Genomic DNA, 20,971 nt, shown 5'->3' with positions numbered 1-20,971 from the left:
GTGGCAAACAATGGCTCAACATTTAATCAATCCCTCTCTCTTCTCACTATGAAAAGATCATCTGAGAGCAGAGTTTCTCGTCCAGTCTCCCTATTTTCTATTTTTTTTATTTCCCGCCATGAGTGAAATTAGGGTGGGGGTATGGTTTTCTTTTCGTATCCACAACAGATTTCTTCCCTTTTTATATGAAAATATGCAGCCTCATAAATACGCTTTTGGAGGGGCTGCTTTGGTTGATCAAAAGGAGTCGTATCTTTCAGGCTCATCTACTGCATGCGGATGGGAGAACGGAGGCGTGTAATTAGATGCTTGTTAGATTTTCTGTGTTCATTGATCATGTTGTTGACTGCCGTGGAAAAAAAGAGAATATGTATATGTGTGGAAAAAGTCCTGATGTGTTGAAAAGAAAAAGTAGAGCTTTGCAATGGGGGATAGGCGATAATAAGGATTTATCCTTGGGTAACTATGCGAGCAATGGGTCGTGTCCTGTTTTTAAGTACATATTCATATGCATTGTGTAAATGACAACAGCATCGCCGCAATGTCACTTGTCTGAGGAACAAAACAAATGGGTGAAGGTGGAAAAGTAGACAGAAAACAGATCGGTTTGGCCGTGAGCTTCATCTGTGTAAACATGGCGTCTTACAGCTTTTAGTTATACTGGCAACATCGAAAGTTTGACTAATCTGCAATGATGGATTTCCTGTATTAAATAGTCTAAATATTTTCATACTTTTCCAAATATGAGTTCAAAAAACACACACATGTAACCTTAAGCATAATCTGAAAGCAATAGGTCATAATTTATTTGCATTTAAATTAATACTTTGTCCTGATATATTTCTCTGTAACTGTTGCAGATGCAGACACTAATGTGGGTGCACTAAAATACACAACTTCACAATTGCACATAAATCAGTTGCACATAAACAATGAAGTGAGGTTCTCTCGTTTACATACAGATTTACTTATTGTGCTCTTTGCTATTGATGCCTTTTCATTTTCAATATGAGGGAAGCAAAAATTCAATTTGCAGCATTTATTTTTTCTTGTGATAGTCATCACAAATAACCTTCTAAACGAAAGCAAAATATGAACACACAGGACACAAATACATGATGAGAATTGGAGTTCTCCTTCTGCTAAATTTTGATTTTATATTATGATATTTGAAAGACAAACATTCAGCATAACACGGGCATGGGTGTCACGTAGGCTGTTCCTGCAGCGTGTCCATTCATTTTCCAGTGGATGTCACGGCACCCAGTGGCATCTCCTCCTTTTTCTACAGATGCTGAAGGGTTAAGCGTCTCCAGTCTGCATGCAGGGACAGGGCTGCACTCATATTCCATTACATGGCCTCCACATTATGTCCGTAAATGGATTAGTGACTGAAGTGCATAGCAGTGCTGATAATGTTGTGGAAGCAGCAACATAATATTTAGTGGATATCGGTGCCGGCCCACAGTTTTCCCAAATTGATCATTCTTTCTGGGAATGATCAATTTGAGAGAGTTGGGAAAAAAATATATTGGACATACAACAGATAATGCTTTGTGTGTGTGTGTGTGTAGTTTTCCTCTAACAGCCAGTGTTCAGTGAGTTAGGGAAACGGCGGCTGAAGGAATGAGTAGAAACAGCGCCACGCTTGCTTTGAACTGACTGGAATGGAGCAGCTCACTGTGTCACTCGGCATCACTCACACCCTTTATTCCCCTCCCAGCCTCCCTTCCCCCTGAGCCCCAGGTCAGGGCTCCATTCTTGAATTAGTACCTTTTTTTAAAAACAACAACAAAAACATAGCATAATAAGCGCTTTATCGATAGAGGCTACGGTAGAGGCGAATAAGTCGCCACTGATTAAAGTGGCTTTTTCCTCATCTTTCTTTCTGATCAAGGATGGTGCTGAAATTGATGAAGTTGTTTTCTTAAAAATAGCGATTAAAGTCTTAATGTACAGTATTTGTAAATTATTTTGTTTGGCATCAAACAAGATTTTCCTCTTAGAAGAGAAATGAGAGATTTCAAAGAACACGAGCAATTGATTCAGCTAATATGTTTCTTGTCTGTGATTTCGCCATTAGAATGTTGTGTTCTTCACCTTGAGCCAAGCTATTAAAGTTATCTTCGCCTCTGAATGCCTTTTTTCCCTGCTTATATCCAGCCACGTTTCTCTTACTGGTCGCTCCATCTGTCAGCGCCGTGACCACTGTGAGAATCGATACAGTTTAGTCTGTGGGTGTTTTCTACCAGTCCCTTTGGCAACAAATCAGTTTGAGCTCTGGCCTGGTCCAATCAAGGCTCGATAACATCACAATGCATTTTTGTTTTTTGTGATTATTCACCATGTTTTGCACAAGCTTCCTCACTGCTACAACCCCAAACTCCATTGTTATGTAAGCGACAATCCGTCACCCATAAAAGGTGCATTTGAAGTATTGAACTTGTGTCCCGTGTACGGCACTAACGAACTCTCTTTCCCCTCTTCCCGTGTCAAATTTCTTTCTCAATTTATCTGGCGAGCAGGCATGATGAATCATCCTCCCATCCCTATCTCGGAGTTGGCTGAACACACCGAGCTCCTCAAGGCCAACGATAATCTTAAACTCTCCCAGGAATATGAGGTGAGTGGGCCAAAGGTCAGAGTGTCTTCTTACTATTGATTTCTGTCTGATTGTGTTTTCATTGGAAGGACGCACGAGTCCCTACATCATCCCAGGGAAGGGGTTCTTCCTCTTCATCCGAGTCTTTTCTTCAGCTTGTTGAAAATGCTGCTATCTGCTAGTGCCTGAGCAATTATGAAATATCAGCTGTGCACAGCCACTTCCCCGGATATATTATCAGTCTCAACCTGGCAATGCAAGACAGTTCTCACTTTCAATTATATAGAATTTCCCTTGAATGGTGGCTCTAACACCTTGACTTCAAATACAATTTCTTCAGATTCTTGTGTAAGTAAATGAATCATTCTCGTGTTATGGGTCCAGTAATCAGGAAACAGGAGTCAAAACAAGGCTATTTCTCATGGAAAATAGGCTTCATGTCCTTATTTGGAATTTATCAAGGACCAGACATGACGGACCAAAGCGTTCTACAACACTAAGAATACATAGCTCATTGAATGTAGCAGCTCATTAAAGGGATAAATAGGTGTTTTAAAACTCGGTATCACACACTCCAATTAACCTGGAGTAAAGATGCTCTGTCTTCCAAAATGTTTATATAGTCGTGTGCAAGCAGAAGTCCATTAAAGCGGTTTCGTGAAAAAGCACACCAGCTTTATCATAGTGTGTGTGTGTGTGTGTGTGTGTGTGTGTGTGCGTGCGTGTCGGGCTATAACTGAGCTGTCTGAGCTCTGAGACCATGGCGGTTATAAATGACACCAGAGTTGATTAGAAATCAAGAATGCTGAATCAGCTCTCGTTTGCATACAAGCAATATCCCCCCACTCGCCATCCTTAAATCACTGTGCCTGTCCCCCCGTAGAACGCCAGTAGGACGCAGGAAGTCGGTCCGCCAGCAGAGATGGCTGTCATCATGCCTGCCGGTGAATGTTGGCGGATAATGACTTCTCATAGTGATCCACTATTTCTTTGGTATCTATTATTCATAAATCCACACGCACAGGCTGTGGACCAATTGGACGTCTGTCCCAATCGAAGGGAAGAGAGAGACGGGAGACGGGACGCCTAAGTTGACGCTGCAACGACGACTTCTAATTACTTGGCTTGCAGAGAGCATTTAAACACTCACTCGTCTCTTCTCCTTCCCCATCTTTTACCTACCTCTCTTTCTCTCTCTCTCTCTTTCTCTCTGCCACCCCTCCCCTCAGGAAAAATAAATGACCAAATTAAATAGAGAAGTGTAATTTTAATTTTGTTATTTTCTTGATGAATGACTGCTTGTCTGGGTGCAGTGACTTGTCAAGCGAAGCTCTACGGGGCTTTGACTGATTGTTTTTTTGCCAGGCGGGATGAAGGGGAGAGGGGAGAAAGATGAGGTGTGGAGGCTTGGTTAATGATTGAGATTCAGTGAGGCGGGGCAGAGAAAGAGGTGGGGCCACCTCAGCTGGAGAGCAGAGATGAAGAGGATATGATCTGACATGGAACCGCCGATGAATGAGTTGCTGCAGAAGTTTAAAAAATCAAGAAGCCCCTTTTTAATGAATTTGTGGCAGTATCCCTTCAAATTAAATTAAGTTTGGACAACACAGTGGTGGATTTCACTTTGTGAGTCGACCTATTTCAGAGAAGACCCTAATACTTAACACACACACACAGACACACGCACACAAATATGGCCAGCTTTAAGCTAATCTTGAAAGAAAAAGAAAATAGTAGAAGCGTGACTGCCAGAGAGAGAGAGAGAGAGAGAGAGTAAACATCAGAGCAGAGGCAGGAGATAATGAGAGAAAGAAATGCAGCCCCAAAAAAAGGAAGAGAGAGACTTCTGAGATGGAGGACTGCAGATAAGGAAAACGGCAACAAAGGAGGAGACATGAGAGGAAACGGAGGAAGTCGTGATTGCTGCAGTGATAATATTTCCAGTTGGACTTAGTTCGCTCTCAGGCTTTACACCCTGGAAGCTGGAATGTCCCTCAAGCACTCCTCCCCATGCCATCCGGATATTTATCTGGACTGATCCTGCTTTCAAATGAGCAAGCTGAAGCGACAATCCATAAAAAAAAATCATGTCTAAATGATCTTGATGATATACTGTGAGTAATTGTTTAGAGCGTTTAACATGGGCTGTGAGCAGATAAAGACGAGCACCGTGCTTTCTGTCATCCCTCATCGTCCTATGATAACACTGGCGTTGTATCGTTATCGCTCTACTCTTCTCACGTCTTTTTTCTGCGTGCGTGTCTCGGCTCTCCCATCAGTCTGTCGATCCGGGCCAGCAGTTCACCTGGGAACACTCCAACCTGGAGGTGAACAAGCCCAAGAATCGCTACGCCAACGTCATCGCCTACGACCACTCTCGCGTCATCCTGGCTCCCATCGAGGGTAAGGCGTAACACAAACACACTCAAAGAGGAGCTCTGAGGAGGAAATTCACATAATTACAGAGTCAATTGAAGTAATTAGGAATTTGTACTGGCTAGACGTATCTAGTCCCAAATGGGACTAGATAGTGAAGACTGAACTAGAACGGTGCAGGTAGAATCAGAATGTAGAATGAAATACAACAAAGGCCACGACCTTCTGTATCGTGCCGTAACATATTGTTTCGACATGACGGGATTTTAGCCGAATCTGTGCCTACAGAAAGAAAATAATAAATAAAAATACACCTGACTGGGTAGGATTGCACTATTACGTATGAGATAGTACAGGAGTAAGAGACAAAGTAATAAAACATGAAGTGAAATAATTATATGAAGTTCTGATTTGGTGCAGCAACAGCCAGTGAACCACACTACATCTTGTTGGAGAGTGAAAGGAGGACTTGTTTCAGCTCGGTCCCAAAGCTTAATGAAATCATTTTTTTGAGGGGGAAGGACAAAGACTTGCTTCAACTCATCTTCGGACTCAGCGCTCGGTCAGAGAGACCCATGAATTCAACCAGTGTTTGCCTCGTTCCATTTGTCTCATCCGATCTGCCTCGAACTCGTGACTTCTCTTTAACTTCCCAGAAACTCGGTACTGAGGATCTCTGAGCCAGTAAGCCTCTCCCTCTGACTCCGAAATCTCAAGCGACATTGTCAGCGGTGGTCACCGTTCCCCGCTGGCATTGTTCTGGCGTTGCATCATCAGACGGGCTCTACAGCGCCCCACAGTTGTGCCAAACTCCCAACTCCACAGATTTCAACATTTTGCTGTAATCAGGCCCATTTGACGGTGCGACAACATGCATAACAAATTATCCCAGGGAAAATAAAACGCCTGGTCCATAAATGCATAAATTAATCAAGTCTGAAATTTCTATTTTACACTGCAGTGATTTTGCCATTAGTCGGAGCAGTAGAACAATTCAGGCACATTGCCATTCTGTGTTCATTTAGCTATGACTAAATCCACGGCACCGCCATCAGATTGCGCGACACGGTGACCGTTTTAATGACGTTTTTCTCTTTCTTTCTTTTTCTTCTGTTCGTTTTGTCTTTCATTTCGTTTTTGTTCTCCCCGCAAGCCCATTCGCTGGCTTCTTGCTTTTCAAATATAAAAATTATTGCTTGTCTCCGCCCTATTTGTTGTCATCACATTCGCTCCCCTGCAAAATGAGCGCAGTCAAGTGTTCCTTTGTATGCCTTGCTTGAGCGAGGGGGCGTCAGTCAAAGAGGCTTCACCTTCCAAACACGCTCTCTGCCACGCCGGGGTCTCGTTCCGACTGACGGGACTGTAGAAGTTGATTGAATGAAGATGGGTGAAGTTCTTTCTTATTACCATCAGATGATCACTGTGAGACATACACTGATTTCAGATTATCTCATTTCAATTTAACTCTTTTTAAGACTTTATTTTTTTCTAGAACCACAGAGTTGTTCAGCCTGTAATAACTAGATATAATACATCGCAGCCAACCCTATCAGGCCTCAGATCCGAGCTTGATGCCGGGTTTGCATCAGCCTACCTACAGGAGGATTGTGTTATAGATTGTATACTTGCAATCTTGACCTCTTTAGGAGATCCCCGTATTTCAGCCATGCAGTGACGCCTCGCTACTGCAGACACTTCAAAGGGTGCCATGCTTTGATAGCCGCATTCAGTGAGTGGAAGCAGGATTATCCGATATAGCTTACAAGAGTTAAATATGCCATCCTTGCATTAAATATTGCCAGTACACATTTGCCTGCCCAACAGTGTGGACGGGTGCCTTGTGGCAAGATATAGTGTGCCTGGTGTGCAGCAGAGCATGGTAGCAGTCTGAGCGGGATGGCAGCTGCATCTACCCTCTGGCTGTGTTGTCTGAATGGCAGATTTACTCCTCCTATTTTCCATTTTCAACCACACTCCATCCTCGGCGGTGGTAAATCTGATGTAGACTCCTGCCACATATATTCAGAAGCCAAGGAAGAACCCCAGACGTCGACAAAGGAAATGATAAAAGACCAGCGCGGGAAGTTGTGACAGTGAGGCAGTTGGTGCATTTTAATCCGTTCAAATGGAACAACAACTGAGGATTTCTCCAGCTCTGCTGCAGCTGAGGGAGAGGAATATATATATATATATATATAGCTTATATAATCTTGCATTTGTGCCAAAGAATTGTTCTAAAAACAAGCGCCAAGATTTATTGTGCAGGAATAATACCTAGAATATGTTAAGCTCCAAAAGCAGACATGATCAGTCGTATATTAAGACGCTTCCACTTCCCTTTGAAGAATTCGATCATGTTGACCAGTTTGTGCTTCTTTTTCAGCAGTAACAGTGAGAACTCGTTACATAAGTTATTTACTTCGTTTCCACTCTAGAATCTTTATACCTTCATTAATTGGGAAGTAGGTTTTAGTGTGTTGTGAAAACTGACAGTCATCCAGGCAGATTGCACAAAGCAGCAATTTAGGATAAAGGTATGATAACAAAAAGTTGCCAAAGCCATGAAAATCTTTGGATTTGCTGAAATGCTAATCTGTTTGTTTTGCTGTGGTGTTTGTGCAGGTATTACAGGCAGTGACTATATAAACGCCAACTACATCGATGGCTACAGGAAGCAGAATGCCTACATCGCTACTCAGGGCCCTTTGCCAGAAACGTTTGGGGACTTCTGGAGGATGGTGTGGGAGCAGAGAGCAGCCACTGTGGTCATGATGACCAGACTGGAGGAAAAGTCACGGGTGAGTCCGCTCCAGCCGCTTTTACGATTGATGCGAGGTACTGTTTTTATACCGCTTCCAAATGTTGTTTTTCGAAATCAATGTCAAAACGAAATCGCTGGTTCACAAGACGTACGTATTAGACGGAGCTGTTGAAAGCGGCACAGCAGCTGCACCTGAACGCCACTGGTAGGTAATCGGATTTCACCTCATGAGATAGATTGCTTCTAAGAAGTGTAGAATTTCGGATGGGTCGATAAAGGCAGCAGCAGAGGATGATAAAACAGTCGACTCAAAGACAGTGGTACCTGTCGGGCTGCGTCGTCCGCTGGGAGTATCACCCACCCGGCTTGGTTGCATCTGCTTTTGCATGCTTCCAGCAGCACCGAGAGCTCTGCAAATTTCAGCAGAGGGCACGGTGCAAGGGAGCTAAAATTACATTTGAAGCAGCAGCGATTTCAGCTTTTGCAGCAGCAATAAAATCCTCAAATATCATATTAAAGAACTGTCGAAAGTATTTGACGATTGGATACATATTATATTATGTGTGAACTATATAAATAAAAATGGTGAGTCTTTTTAGAGTGGATATCAAGCTTGTTTGTTTTTTTTTTATCAAGGACTGAAGTTGTCTTGAAGTCAAAAAAGTCAACTGTGATGTTTCTTCCAATCGGCTCACTTGGCCCAGGTGTCGCCACTCATTGTCCCTCTCTTTCTCCCCTTCCTGCGGTTTATCGATCCTCCTTACCGACGTGTGCCACGTTCCACTCCTGTCAGACGTGATCGTGATTAGCAGGCAGTGGAATTTGAGTGGCAGCTTGAGCACAAAGCGGGAGTGAGCGCTGGAGAGCGTGGCATCTCCCTCACTAGCTGTCACGTCTCATCTGCTGCCCACCGGTGCATCACAGCCCATATTGAATGACTCTTTGCTAAGTGGGCTGTGCGCAGTGGTTGTGATTTAGGGTCTCCTGCAAAACCAATGATCAACGTAGAGATATCGACCCAGGTTTTTTTTGTTTGTTTATGTTTGCTGTTGTTTTTAACTGCGATAATTTTTCTGCCTGCATTTTGATTTTTTTTTTTTTTTTTATCTGATAATTTGCATCTCTGCCTCTCTTCCAGATTAAGTGTGACCAGTACTGGCCCAGTCGTGCTACAGAAACGTATGGTATGACCCAGGTTACCCTGTTGGACACCGTAGAATTGGCCACTTTCTGCGTCCGCACTTTTTCCTTGCACAAGGTAGGAGGATGCATCATATAATTACACAATTAAAGTATGCATGCTGCCACTCTCAACATCTTTTCTGCAAATAAAATGCATTTATTTTCAAGATGGATTACAACAGATAACAATATTCTTATTCAATGTCCTTCAGTAAACAAGTGATCAGTTGTGGGGCAAATATAAGAATGCAGGCACAAAATGCATAAATGATGGCTTCAGCTTTGTGCTGTTTGTTTATTTATTGGCTGTAAAGGTGGTTACACATAGAACCCACAAGGGATCAATAAGTACATACAGTAAGGATATCCCCCCCACCATTTCACCTTGTTTGACTCTCTTTTTCTGTTCTCAGTGTAACATCTCTGTCAAATTGAGGCACTTAACTAAAGTGAGCAACACAGAACCTCAGTATACATAAAAAGCAAACTGCTCTCATGCTCCATTCTGTTTGTGCAAGACTGAAACATGCAAGAAGATACAGAGTCTCCTCGCAAATGAAAATATTCTTAAAATGAGGCATTCTGATATTCAAGCTCGCACTATACTGGACTGAAGGTCATATGGAATCGCATGTAAAAAATCCAAATACATGTATTTTCATACCTGGGAACATTCAGACATATGATGCCAGTTATTACCCTGCAGAATTAATAACACACTGATGTGTTTTTAAATACCATATGTTTGCATAAATCCAAGAACACCTGTGAGAAGGTATTGGAATTATTTCTGCATGCCTGCTGATAAATCCTTAGCAAAAATAAAAACTAAAAACAAGAAAGAAAATCAGCATCCGAACACTAATCACATCCACGCAGCCTTCTTCATCTGCAGAATAAAGATATGTCCAAAAAGGGAAAGTAAGATTTAGGTCAGTTTGCTTTTAATTACCACACGCATTTATTCATTTATTCAGCAGGGAAGTAGAAACACTGTATTTTGCTCTGTTTTATCCTTCTTTAAAACTTCCCAAGGATTCCAGCTAGTGTCTAGAAGTGAGTTAGATGGATCTGCGGTTTGGGTGTTTGTTGCACATGCCTGCAAATTCATGTCAGTCAGTGAGATCATGAAGACAAAATCCTTTGAGATAATCTATGATGATGAGTCCTTGTCTGAAAATGTTTGCAAATATAAATGAGCCCACCTTTGTGCTACGTGGCACCAGCTCTACTCGACTTATCTCAGATTTTGGTGCGAGGTGCATTTCCGGAGGACGCTTTTCATTAGATGATAGGACTGCTCAGCTGTGCATCATAGTGGGGACACATCAAGCTACTGAAATGTAGTCTTTGTCATGACCTGCCAGCCACGTGGGGGGTTGCCACAGAAACCCAACTTTGCTTTAATCTGTTATTGGACATGAGTTAAACCAGTTGGCCGGCCACTCAGAACACAACAAACCACCCCCACATTGACGTGTATCCCTCTGTTCCATCCAGAATGGCTCCAGTGAGAAGCGGGAGGTTCGTCAGTTCCAGTTCACGGCTTGGCCCGACCATGGCGTGCCTGAGTACCCGACCCCCTTCCTGGCCTTTCTCCGTAGGGTGAAGACCTGCAATCCGCCTGATGCCGGACCCATCATCGCCCACTGCAGGTCAGCAGAGAAATGTGTTGCTCGTGTATTCGTTTTACAGCGCTGAGATCTAAAGTGTTTGTAAAACTTTATGAAACTGGAGCATCTGCGCCAAAGTGGGACAGTTTCTGTTACTTTGGTCAGCCAAATACCGCCCCAGTGTGACTGTGGAGGAGAAATGAACCCCAAGCCTACGCTTCAAAGAAGTATTCTTTTTTAATTTGTGTGTGCGTGTATGTCCGTGAGCAAAATAAGTAGTTCCTTTGTGACCACTATTATATATTACATAACACACATTACACAAATGCATGCTGTCGCTCTCTTTCAGGGCCTCCATCTTCCTTTGCTTCATTGGCCACATCATCTTTATTTTCAAAGCTTGTTCTGTGCATCTATTCCCTGCACCTCTGTCTCCTTTTTTCCCCTCGCAGTAATCCCTTCCCATCTTTCTTGCTTCTCCCTTTCTGCTCCTTAGCCGTCCTCCTTTTACGGTTGATATTTCTCTGATGGCTTATTCAAATTGAAACCTTGCTTTTTGTCAAGATATAAAGACTTCAGTGAGTCCAAAGCGCTGCACTCATTCTCCATCAATGCCCTCTTCTCGTTGTTCTATCATATTTACTTGTTTCTGTATTCCCTCTCTGGCTATCATCATATCTCTTTGTTTTCCTCTCCTACTCAATTATTTAAAATGGAACAACAACAGAACCATAAGCATCGCAATAAAGACACAACAGCAAAGATTCAGAGGCACAGCATCCTGCAAGGATGAGACCCTGGAGATAAGGCAAAGGGAGGACTGGATTTGTGTTGATGGCTTCTCTTTTTCTCCTTTCTTCTTCCTCAGCGCGGGTGTCGGCCGAACAGGATGCTTCATCGTCATCGACGCCATGCTCGAGCGTATCAAGCACGAGAAGACGGTCGACATTTACGGCCACGTGACGCTGATGCGCTCACAACGGAACTACATGGTGCAGACAGAGGACCAATACAGCTTCATTCATGATGCGCTGCTGGAGGCGGTGGCCTGTGGCAACACTGAAGTGGCTGCCCGGAGCCTCTATTCCTACATTCAGAAGCTGGCCCAGGTGGAGAGCGGCGAGCACGTCACTGGCATGGAGCTGGAGTTCAAGGTGCAGGATATGAAAACACTTTCTCATTTGTTTATGAATTAAACATAACCATTTATTGTACACACATACTACTGCCTCAGATTAACTAGATGGTCAGATGACCGATTTTTCCCAGGTGACACTCTTTGCACTTAATCATATTTGAATAATGGCAACATAAGTGCTATTCTTAGTGGGTTCTCCTACCTTGTCTTAAGCAGCTGCAAGTCCTTTAATTAAAGCTTGCTGTCTTCATTATTATTGTGATTCATGCAAAGCTAGAAAACTGAAGTATTGAAATCCTTTGCTGTTTAGCTGCTTTGTTCATTTTGAAGGATTTAGAAAAATAGGCTTAAGCAAAGAAATTGGGTTTATTCTAGCAAGGCACCAGACAGAAGCTTTTGGCCGAATGCCTTGTGCATTTAGGTTCGGGTTCAAAGGACGACTGTGTGCTCTTTTTTTTTTGGAGAATATCAGGACAAAGCAGTAGATGAGGATAAACAGCCATTCAAAGTGTTTACATAGATCTCTGTTAAAAATCTCAACAATCATCAATTTGGAAAGTCGCATGAGCTTTGTCTGCTCTTGTCAGCATCGGCTGACCTTGAATTTCACAACTGCTCGCTCTTAAATCATCGATCATCTTCCCATCGCCATCACCGGTGCCGGCGCGTTTCGACCTTTTCATTCGCTCACTGACTCACAACAGTGATGGAATCGCCATCGCTAACAGGGATAATGCTGAGCTGGCGTCAGGAGTCAAAGAGGGATTAATAATATCCACGCTATAGTCAGGATAGAAAGGAGAGGTGTGCTTGTGGATAAGGGTGGGGGCTTAGCAATTAATACTTGATGATGACAAATGGAGGTAGATGGCAGGGCAAGGGGATGGAAGAGCGTTTGGCTAATGAACAAAGGGATGGCTGTATGCTAACTTGGCACTAAGGAAGTGATTGTACAAAACGCTGCCCTACAGGGACAGGCGGGAGGAAGCTCTCGTTCACAAGCAGGCAGCTGTGTCGTGCAGAGGCAAGCTGTGACTGAGGTCACAGGAGGTGGGTGGAGAGAGAGACTGTGTATGTGTAGATGGATAGAATACTTTTTCTATCTGGAAGGGGCCGTAAACAGACTGATTAGGGTGTCTACAAGTTGCAGACAAATGCTAACAAGCAAACACACACAAATGCTTTGAGACACTGAAGCCAAGAGGAAGCGATAATAAGATTTGGTGACCCACAAACTCCTTCTGAGGTCCCAGTGGCAATGATGATGATGTAGCAGTGCAGCGTTTCGTTTTGATCACTGCTGTGTGTGTGTGTGTGTGTGTGTGTGTGTGTGTGTCGTAACATCCTTTCATGATGCTGATCTATGTGTTACGCACACATATACCACATTGGTGCCACGCTATCAAAGCGCTGCTGACCCACTTCTAGACAAGTTTTCTGTTTCTCTCAGACTAAATCCAGAGGCTTGTTATTCTGGTTGTGTTGCATGTTTTCCATTGTTGCAAATGGGCCTGCTTGACACCATACGTTGCAAAAGGGGATGCACACACTCTCTCCAGTGAGTTTATCTTGATAAACAATGCCCCTTGAATCTCCCCCTCTCTGGTGAAGCAGGGTAGATTGCTTTGCTCTCAGTTATATACTCTTCTTTTGATCTGTTCTCCCACCTGTCCTCCCCTCCATCCTTATCTCCCCACTTCTCCTGTTCCTGCTTCTTCTGTCCTCTTCTGAACTACCATTGGCTTCACTAATTTGTTCTCTCTTCCCCTCCCCATTCATCCAACGCCGAGCAAGAAAATATATTTGTACATTTTTTTAACTTCATTCTCTCTTTCCTCCAATTCTTTCAGCGTTTGGCCAACTCCAAAGCTCACACATCACGCTTCATCAGTGCCAACCTCCCATGCAACAAGTTCAAGAATAGGTTGGTCAACATCATGCCCTATGAGACGACACGCGTCTGTCTGCAGCCAATCAGAGGCCTGGAAGGATCTGACTACATCAATTCCAGCTTCATTGATGGATACAGGTAGGATGTAACAATCACTTTAAGTAAAAGACAAGAACGTTGGATGAACAAACAACTTTATTAAACATGATTGTTACAATCCCTTAACTCAGCTCGGACTAAGGACATCGAGCGTAATGTCAAATCAGAGACAAAATGAATGAGGGATCAGGCATGTAACCAACATTCTGAAAGCAGCAACAGAGGGCAACATAAGAAATAAATAGCAACATCTGGATTAGTCCTTTGAGCTGCAACAGGCCTGATGAAAGTGTTCAAACAACGAAGGCTATGTTCATCCGTCCATCCATCCATTATCCAACCGCTTATTCCGTCATCGGGTCACGGGCCAAGCTGGAGCCAATCCCAGCAGTCAATGGGCGAGAGCCGGGTTACACCCTGGACAAGCCGCCAGTTCGTCGCAGGGCAACACAGAGACAGACAACCAGCCACACACACTCACACCTATGGGCAATTTAGTGTCACCAATCAGCCTAAGCTGCATATTCTTTTTGTCGGGGGGAGGAAGCCGGAGAACCCGGAGAGAACCCACGCAGGCACGGGGAGAACATGCATACTCCTCACAGAATGGCCACAAGTCCGAGACGAACCTGCGACCATCTTGCTGTGAGGCAACAGTGCTTACCACTGCGCCACTGGGCCGCCCGGCTATGTTCATATTCTTTTTATTTAAAGATCAGGTTTGGTTATCTTCTCGGTTCATATTCATAACTAAAAGTGATCTAGCTATCTAAGTATCCCATCATGGAGCACATATGAAAGAGACTTAAATCTGAAGCAAGAGTTTTGTGTTTGTGCAACACTACAAAAAATCGGATTACTGTTGCATTAGGGAAAGGAAAAAAAACTTGTCTGACTTGCACCGCAGGGTTGTAGGAAGAAACAGAGTACCGGTAGTTGGAAAGGTTAATGCACAAACACAGGAAACGCATGCAAGTCAATGTTTGTGCAAATGTGCAATGTTTTCAGATTTCGGTTAGATTGTATGTGATTCATATGATATTTTTTATTTTATTTTACTTGTACGCTGGCAAGCCTAACCCTAACACAAACCCTTCACTTGCTGTCCTTAGAGTAGTGACAAGTTGATGAGCTTTTTGAATGTTCTATCCGTATACAGGCAACAGAAGGCCTACATCGCAACACAGGGGCCTCTGGCAGAGACTACGGAAGATTTCTGGAGAATGCTCTGGGAGAACAACTCTACCATCGTAGTCATGTTGACCAAGCTGAGAGAGATGGGACGGGTAGGACATGCAAGCACTTGGACAAAGAGATTTGAGCTGTGTTGTTTTTTTAATTGAATCTGTTTCAAAGAGAGAAATAAAAATACAAGGAAAAACATGTCATTTTATAAATACGTTTATCTAACAGGAAAAGTGTCACCAGTACTGGCCGGCGGAGCGCTCTGCCAGGTACCAGTACTTTGTGGTGGATCCCATGGCGGAGTACAACATGCCTCAGTACATCCTCCGAGAGTTCAAGGTCACAGACGCCAGGGTAAGACATACCTGCAGAGATGGGGTGTGAGTTGAGTACACTGTGAGCTAGACTAAGATGCAACCCAGAATCCATGTTGTCATGAACATTGTTATTACACTTTACAAACAGCTGACTTCTTCACATTTACTTATTCCCCATCACAGCTGGAAGTCCTTTTCTAGGAAATCATAGCAAATCGCAAATGGAGTAAATATTAAATGTTCAATCTGGACTCAGGAAGTGCAAAACCAAATGATTGCGTAATATTCACAATTGCACTGATATTGCACTCTGGAATGTGAAAAATGTGGTGGACATTGCAGGGTCAGGAAATGTAGGTCACAAAATTACAGAAAGATCAAAAGCAGATCCTATTTTCTCTCCTAAAAAGTCTGTCAAATGGAGCGAGTATTTGACAGACCAAAAATGGGCTAAGAAGCGCTGTTGAAAAGCAGCTATTCTTTGGAATCAAGGAATAATCAAGAGATCAATCCTGGCAAGGTTTGCTAGACTTTGCTTTTTCGATCGGTAAATCATAACCATAATCATACCACACTGCCTTGATACCAAAAAGCCTTTGAGCATCCCGCAGCTTGGCAGTCAGATTAGATCTAATTGGCAAAGGTACCAACAAGAAAGTGGGTGTGTGGACTATTATCTGAGCTCTGACAAGGCAGCAGCATGTCCATAATCAGTAAATGCATTAAAGATATTCACAGTAGAATAGAATCATGAGGAAATGACCCACGTTTGAGGTTTTTACATGCTATCCGTACTTGCACATCACGTTTGCATCACCTTAATGTGTTTTAGGTCGGAGCCCTTGCATTCATCGCCTTTGATATATTTTTTTGTTTTGATGTATTTTATTTTGTTTGTTTGGTTTGTTGTTGCTGTTGTTGGTTTGTACCCCCGTGAGCACACAGACCTGCATTTTCACCAGTCAGTGTTTCAGAGAATTATTAAATGGGAGCAAAGCATCGCAGGTCCTCATCAGAGTTCAGGAAGCAGAGAGAGACAGGATGATGGAATGGATACGGTGTGTGGAGGTGTGAAAGATGAGGTTCGGTCTGGCTGTGGCTGTGTGTGGATTTTTATCCCCCCATTAACTGATTCAAGTACGTGCATGTGAATGTATGCAAACTGGCTTTTTACCCAAATACCATGGATTACATAGATGTGTGTGTGTGTGTGTGTGCGTGTGTGCATGCACGTGTGCGCGTGTATCTGTTGCACGCCTCTGCACAGTAATAGCAGAGACTCCACGCCTCAACACTCACATCTAGGGAACCAGTCACATATTTAATCACACAATTTGACACGGTGCGTGGGCCCTCGGGTTGTGTGTTAAATTTCCCTCTTTGCCCTCTTTCTTCTCTTTCTTATGCAGGCTCAGTTTATTGTGTTGTCTTTGCCCCTCTTTCGCTTTTAATCCCCCTCCTGAGGAAAAAACCCATCTTTGAGATCAAAAATCAAAAGCAGCAAAGGAAGCAAAACATGCAATGTATCATAAAACAGCAGGAGACATGTAATGTTGCACAAAGAGAGATGGGACATGAAGCTTAACTTATTCACATCTAAATCAGTGTATTTGTCAAGTACAATAGTGCCTGAATGCATCTTCAATAACACAGCGCTTACTGACTTATAGTAAGTACGTTGTGCATTCAGGCACTATTTGTATTAGTTTATGCATGCTATCTGTAAACAGCGGTGTTTAGCTTGCCTGAAGAAATGGGACAAAAATGTGGAGGTAATACAAGATTGAAATTCCATTTGGGAGGCTTGCTAATGAGTCTTAACCCCTGCTCCATTAGTCCCTTGTTCGTGCTCCCCGTCTCCATCGCTCCGTCAAGTGGCTCCAATGATCAGAATGTGGGATTATCTGATTCAGCATGCTGTCTGGGAGAACCCTCTTGTCATAGCACATACACTATTGATTAACTTTAACAAGGGACTGCTTATCTTGACAGGCAAAATTCTGCAGCGGGAAATCGAGATGAGAGGGCACTATCTCTCTCTCTGCTGGCGTGTGTGTGTGATTGCCTATTTTGTTTGCTTATATAATGAACAATCTTCAATCTTCTGATCTCACTTTCTTGTCTCTGTATTTGCAGGATGGTCAGTCCAGGACAGTGAGGCAGTTCCAGTTTACTGATTGGCCAGAGCAAGGCGTGCCAAAATCTGGGGAGGGATTCATTGATTTTATTGGCCAGGTGCATAAAACCAAGGAGCAGTTTGGACAGGACGGACCTATCTCTGTCCACTGCAGGTAAAGTAAAGCGATGGTTGTGTTATACCACGCAGCATTACATTTCCCAGAACTTGCGTACATGGCACTTTTCTTCAAAAATAACTGTTTTCTTGGAAAGAGCGGGAAGTGCATTATTTCCATTCGCTGCCTTGCTTTCCTCCTTGAAAGAGATATCAGGCTTTGAGCATCAGAACAAGTTTAAATCACTTCCTAAGGCAGTTATTGTTTTTGCAGCACAGCGTCTCCTGCTGCGCAGCTTTGCCGGGATCATCAGATCCGATCCCCCCTCTTCTTTTTGTCAAGGCACTCCATTACCTCTGCACCTCCACGGGCTCATCGCCTCCATAATTAATAAGACCCAGATGTGGCTTGGCATTTGCAAAGAGGAGACACATTAAATGACACAGCCCTTCTTTTGGTTTTTATGATAGCTCAGTTATGCATTTTTCATTAAATTGGATGTAGCTTCCAAGGTAAGCTTTATTGTTCATGTGACACGCCGGGCATGCTGGGAACAGATATTTCTTAGTGGTCGCGGCTAAGAGATTTATTCATGAACCCCTTTGTGGTGGGAAGTCCGGTTGTTTCCTTTAGTTGAAAGATAATTGACTACAAGGTCCACCAAAGGAAGAAAGAAAGGAAGCTGTATGAATCTTTTTCAACAGATACACGTGGACATTGTTGTTCATTGTACATTTTGGTTTTCGGTTTGATTGGCCAAAATGGACAAAAATGTCACACTAACTGAATGTGAAACTGGGTGTTAAAAAAGGCGCTAACACACTGAATCATTTACTTCCTGTCTCATAATTGTATTTTTTTTTTTTTTATTTCCGGATAAGAGTAGGTGACACTCATGTATCCACATTTCTATCACGCGGGCGCAATGACATCATCAAACATAACATCCTCTCCCCTCTATTAAAAAGCAATGATGTCACCAGCCAGCAAATGGGCCCCGGGGAGTTGTAAGGTGTCAGGAAAGCGCCAATAAGACTGAGTTATTCCTCCCTCCTATGAGGCCATTATAGAAGCGGGAGAAAGAGATGCCTTAAAGCACAAAAGGATCAGTTCAGGCAGGAATCGCAAGGCTGGAGTAATGAACAAAGAGCCACACAGGCCGTTAAGCCAGGCTGGAACTCTTATGACTACGTTGCGTGCAGCTGCCAAATATAGTGAGGGCATCCTTGACAATTTGATTAGATTTTTTACAGCGTCATAAGAGGATTAGCACAGTACATAAGTAAATAAATAAATAATACTAATGTGATTCTGTTAACTGGGTACATAAATTACCGGCAGTCTTCTTCAATGTTTCTTTTTTATTTATCGTATAATTTTTATGTTGGTTTTAATTATTCTGTCAAAATACAGGAAATGAGTTTCTCATGAGTAGAAATGCAAAAATCATTCTGCTTTTAGTTGATTGGTTTCTTTGCCTCTCCCTGACGCTCCACCTCCTTCTCGTTCCACCTTTCTCTGGCTTTTAAACACCGGGCAGAGAGCTTATGCCTCCGTTTGTATTTATTTTCTGAGTTGTCTTCTGTCCCTGGTCTTCCTCATCTGCCATCCCTCTGTCTATTGCTTAATCCTCCCTCTCTCCCATCCTTCTTTTCCTCCATGCAAACCCTCTTCTCCTCAGCCGCTCTCTAATAGACCCACATGCGTTTGGTCATTAATTGCCTGATTACTTCCTGTGAATGGGAAATCCTCCCAGTCTGCGGTGGCTCGGTGAGCTTTCAGATTTGAGAGTTGATCTTCCTGAGAGAGAGAGAGAGAGAGAGAGAGAGAGAGAGATGAGCCCTTCAGTGAGTTTAAGAGTCCACGTGACACGCTTTGACTGACTCCCAGGAAGAGGCTTTGGGTCGGCTGAACGATCCTACGGCGTGTGGGTTGGTAGTGGGTGGCTCTACGTTCTGCATGAATATAGGCCATAACGACTGTGTTCGATACAATTTAATCTACTCTCAAAAGACGCAAGTCTTCTTTTGTCCATATTCTGGTTCTGTCCCCCATCAGGCGCACACACACACACACACACGCATATATACCAGAGGTGTCTTTTAGCTCCCATTGCGTCTACTCGGCTTGAAGTAGCCAAAATAAATCTGTTGTCATATCAATGATTGTTCCATTGGTGAAGTGGAAGTCATTTCACAGCAAAGCAGCTTAGAGACAGAGCTCTCAAGTATTTCCGGCTCCGAGTTAAGACTCTGACTGTATTTCTGGAGAGCAGCAGCAGCGGGCGGATGTTTTCAGCACAAGGGAGGAGCTCAATGAGACAAACTGTGTGGTTCTTTGTGTGCATGATTTGTGTTCTTCCTTGAGGACGAACGTTGCAAATGCACATTCAGTGTTCCCACATACAGGTTGCGTTCTTGCCATCATCACACCTGATTTCTGTGGTCGGTCAGCATTTTTTTTTGGTGTGGATACAGCATTTTATTTTTTTATGGAAATCCAAATTTTTATTTTGATGCTAGCTAAGACTAAAGAAAAACCACAAAGTATAATAGATGGAAAGATGTAGAGGACCTCAGTACTACAGACAAATATGGATTCACCATTCAGTCATTGTATGATCCTTATGAATTCACTGTTTCTAGTGCTGGTGTGGGCAGGACTGGAGTCTTCATCACCCTCAGCATAGTCCTGGAGCGAATGCGCTACGAAGGCGTGGTTGACATCTTCCAGACAGTGAAGATGCTCCGGACACAGAGGCCAGCAATGGTCCAGACTGAGGTCAGAGGTTAAGCACACACACACAAAAGCACACCATTTACATAAATCCCAAGGCACCATGCATTAGAGGTGTAGAGAAATGTCCGTGCTGAAAGTTATTCAAGTGGGCGGTGTCTGGATGAACGTGGGCGGGCGTGTGGGTTTTCAGACAAGCCGTCCATCACCTTTGCACATTGTGAACCAACCTACAGTGTGGAGGCATGTCTGATGGGCCATTTAAATATCAGTAAAAACACTGCCACCTTTATCCTTTGACCAGGTCAATGGTACCGTCGTTTTCTGGTGACAAAGCACCAACAGTGCATCTCAACACACCCCACAGATGGGCACAAACACAATTGCTACTTACACAGCATGGGAAAACAGCATGAACACGACGACTGCATCAGTCAGAGATTAGCGATGACAATTACTGCCTTGCACCAAGCAGAAATGGAGCCCCTGGTATGCTCATTTTCTGATGTGTTTTTTCTGTGTTTCTGCTCCACAGGATGAGTACCAGTTCTGCTATCACGCAGCTCTGGAGTATTTAGGAAGCTTTGATCACTATGCAACGTAAAAAGCCATCTCTCTCTCCCCCCCTCCAAAAAAGCCTCCCCCTCCCCGAGCCCCAACCCCAACAGTCTCCTGAGCCATAGAAACTTTGAATTTGAAAAGACGACAGCAGATGACGATAATACCCTCGCTAATGCAGACACACCAAATGGGAATCCCTTTGTAGATTTCGGAAGACGACGCCCAACCCACCAGTGCAAATTAATTCCAGTTTGAGTGGAGATTTCTTCATCTGAA

General features: G+C 43.5%; 1 protein-coding gene across 1 annotated transcript in view; it reads left to right on the top strand.

Moving 5' to 3' along the window:
* Positions 1-20,738, top strand: part of ptprsa (protein tyrosine phosphatase receptor type Sa) — a 90,302-nt gene extending 69,564 nt beyond the window's left edge. Inside the window, exons 26-37 of the mRNA XM_068743110.1 lie at positions 2,526-2,623; positions 4,882-5,005; positions 7,601-7,776; positions 8,878-8,997; positions 10,422-10,576; positions 11,403-11,688; positions 13,523-13,701; positions 14,822-14,948; positions 15,076-15,201; positions 17,301-17,455; positions 20,044-20,179; positions 20,670-20,738. Of these exons, the coding sequence (XP_068599211.1) occupies positions 2,526-2,623; positions 4,882-5,005; positions 7,601-7,776; positions 8,878-8,997; positions 10,422-10,576; positions 11,403-11,688; positions 13,523-13,701; positions 14,822-14,948; positions 15,076-15,201; positions 17,301-17,455; positions 20,044-20,179; positions 20,670-20,738 (1,751 nt within the window). The remainder of the gene's footprint in view (positions 1-2,525; positions 2,624-4,881; positions 5,006-7,600; positions 7,777-8,877; positions 8,998-10,421; positions 10,577-11,402; positions 11,689-13,522; positions 13,702-14,821; positions 14,949-15,075; positions 15,202-17,300; positions 17,456-20,043; positions 20,180-20,669) is intronic.
* The last annotated feature ends 233 nt before the right edge of the window (positions 20,739-20,971 follow it).

Source organism: Brachionichthys hirsutus, chromosome 9 (genome assembly GCF_040956055.1).
Source record: "Brachionichthys hirsutus isolate HB-005 chromosome 9, CSIRO-AGI_Bhir_v1, whole genome shotgun sequence".
NCBI lineage: Eukaryota > Metazoa > Chordata > Actinopteri > Lophiiformes > Brachionichthyidae > Brachionichthys > Brachionichthys hirsutus.
This window is presented reverse-complemented; position numbering and strand designations above follow the sequence as displayed.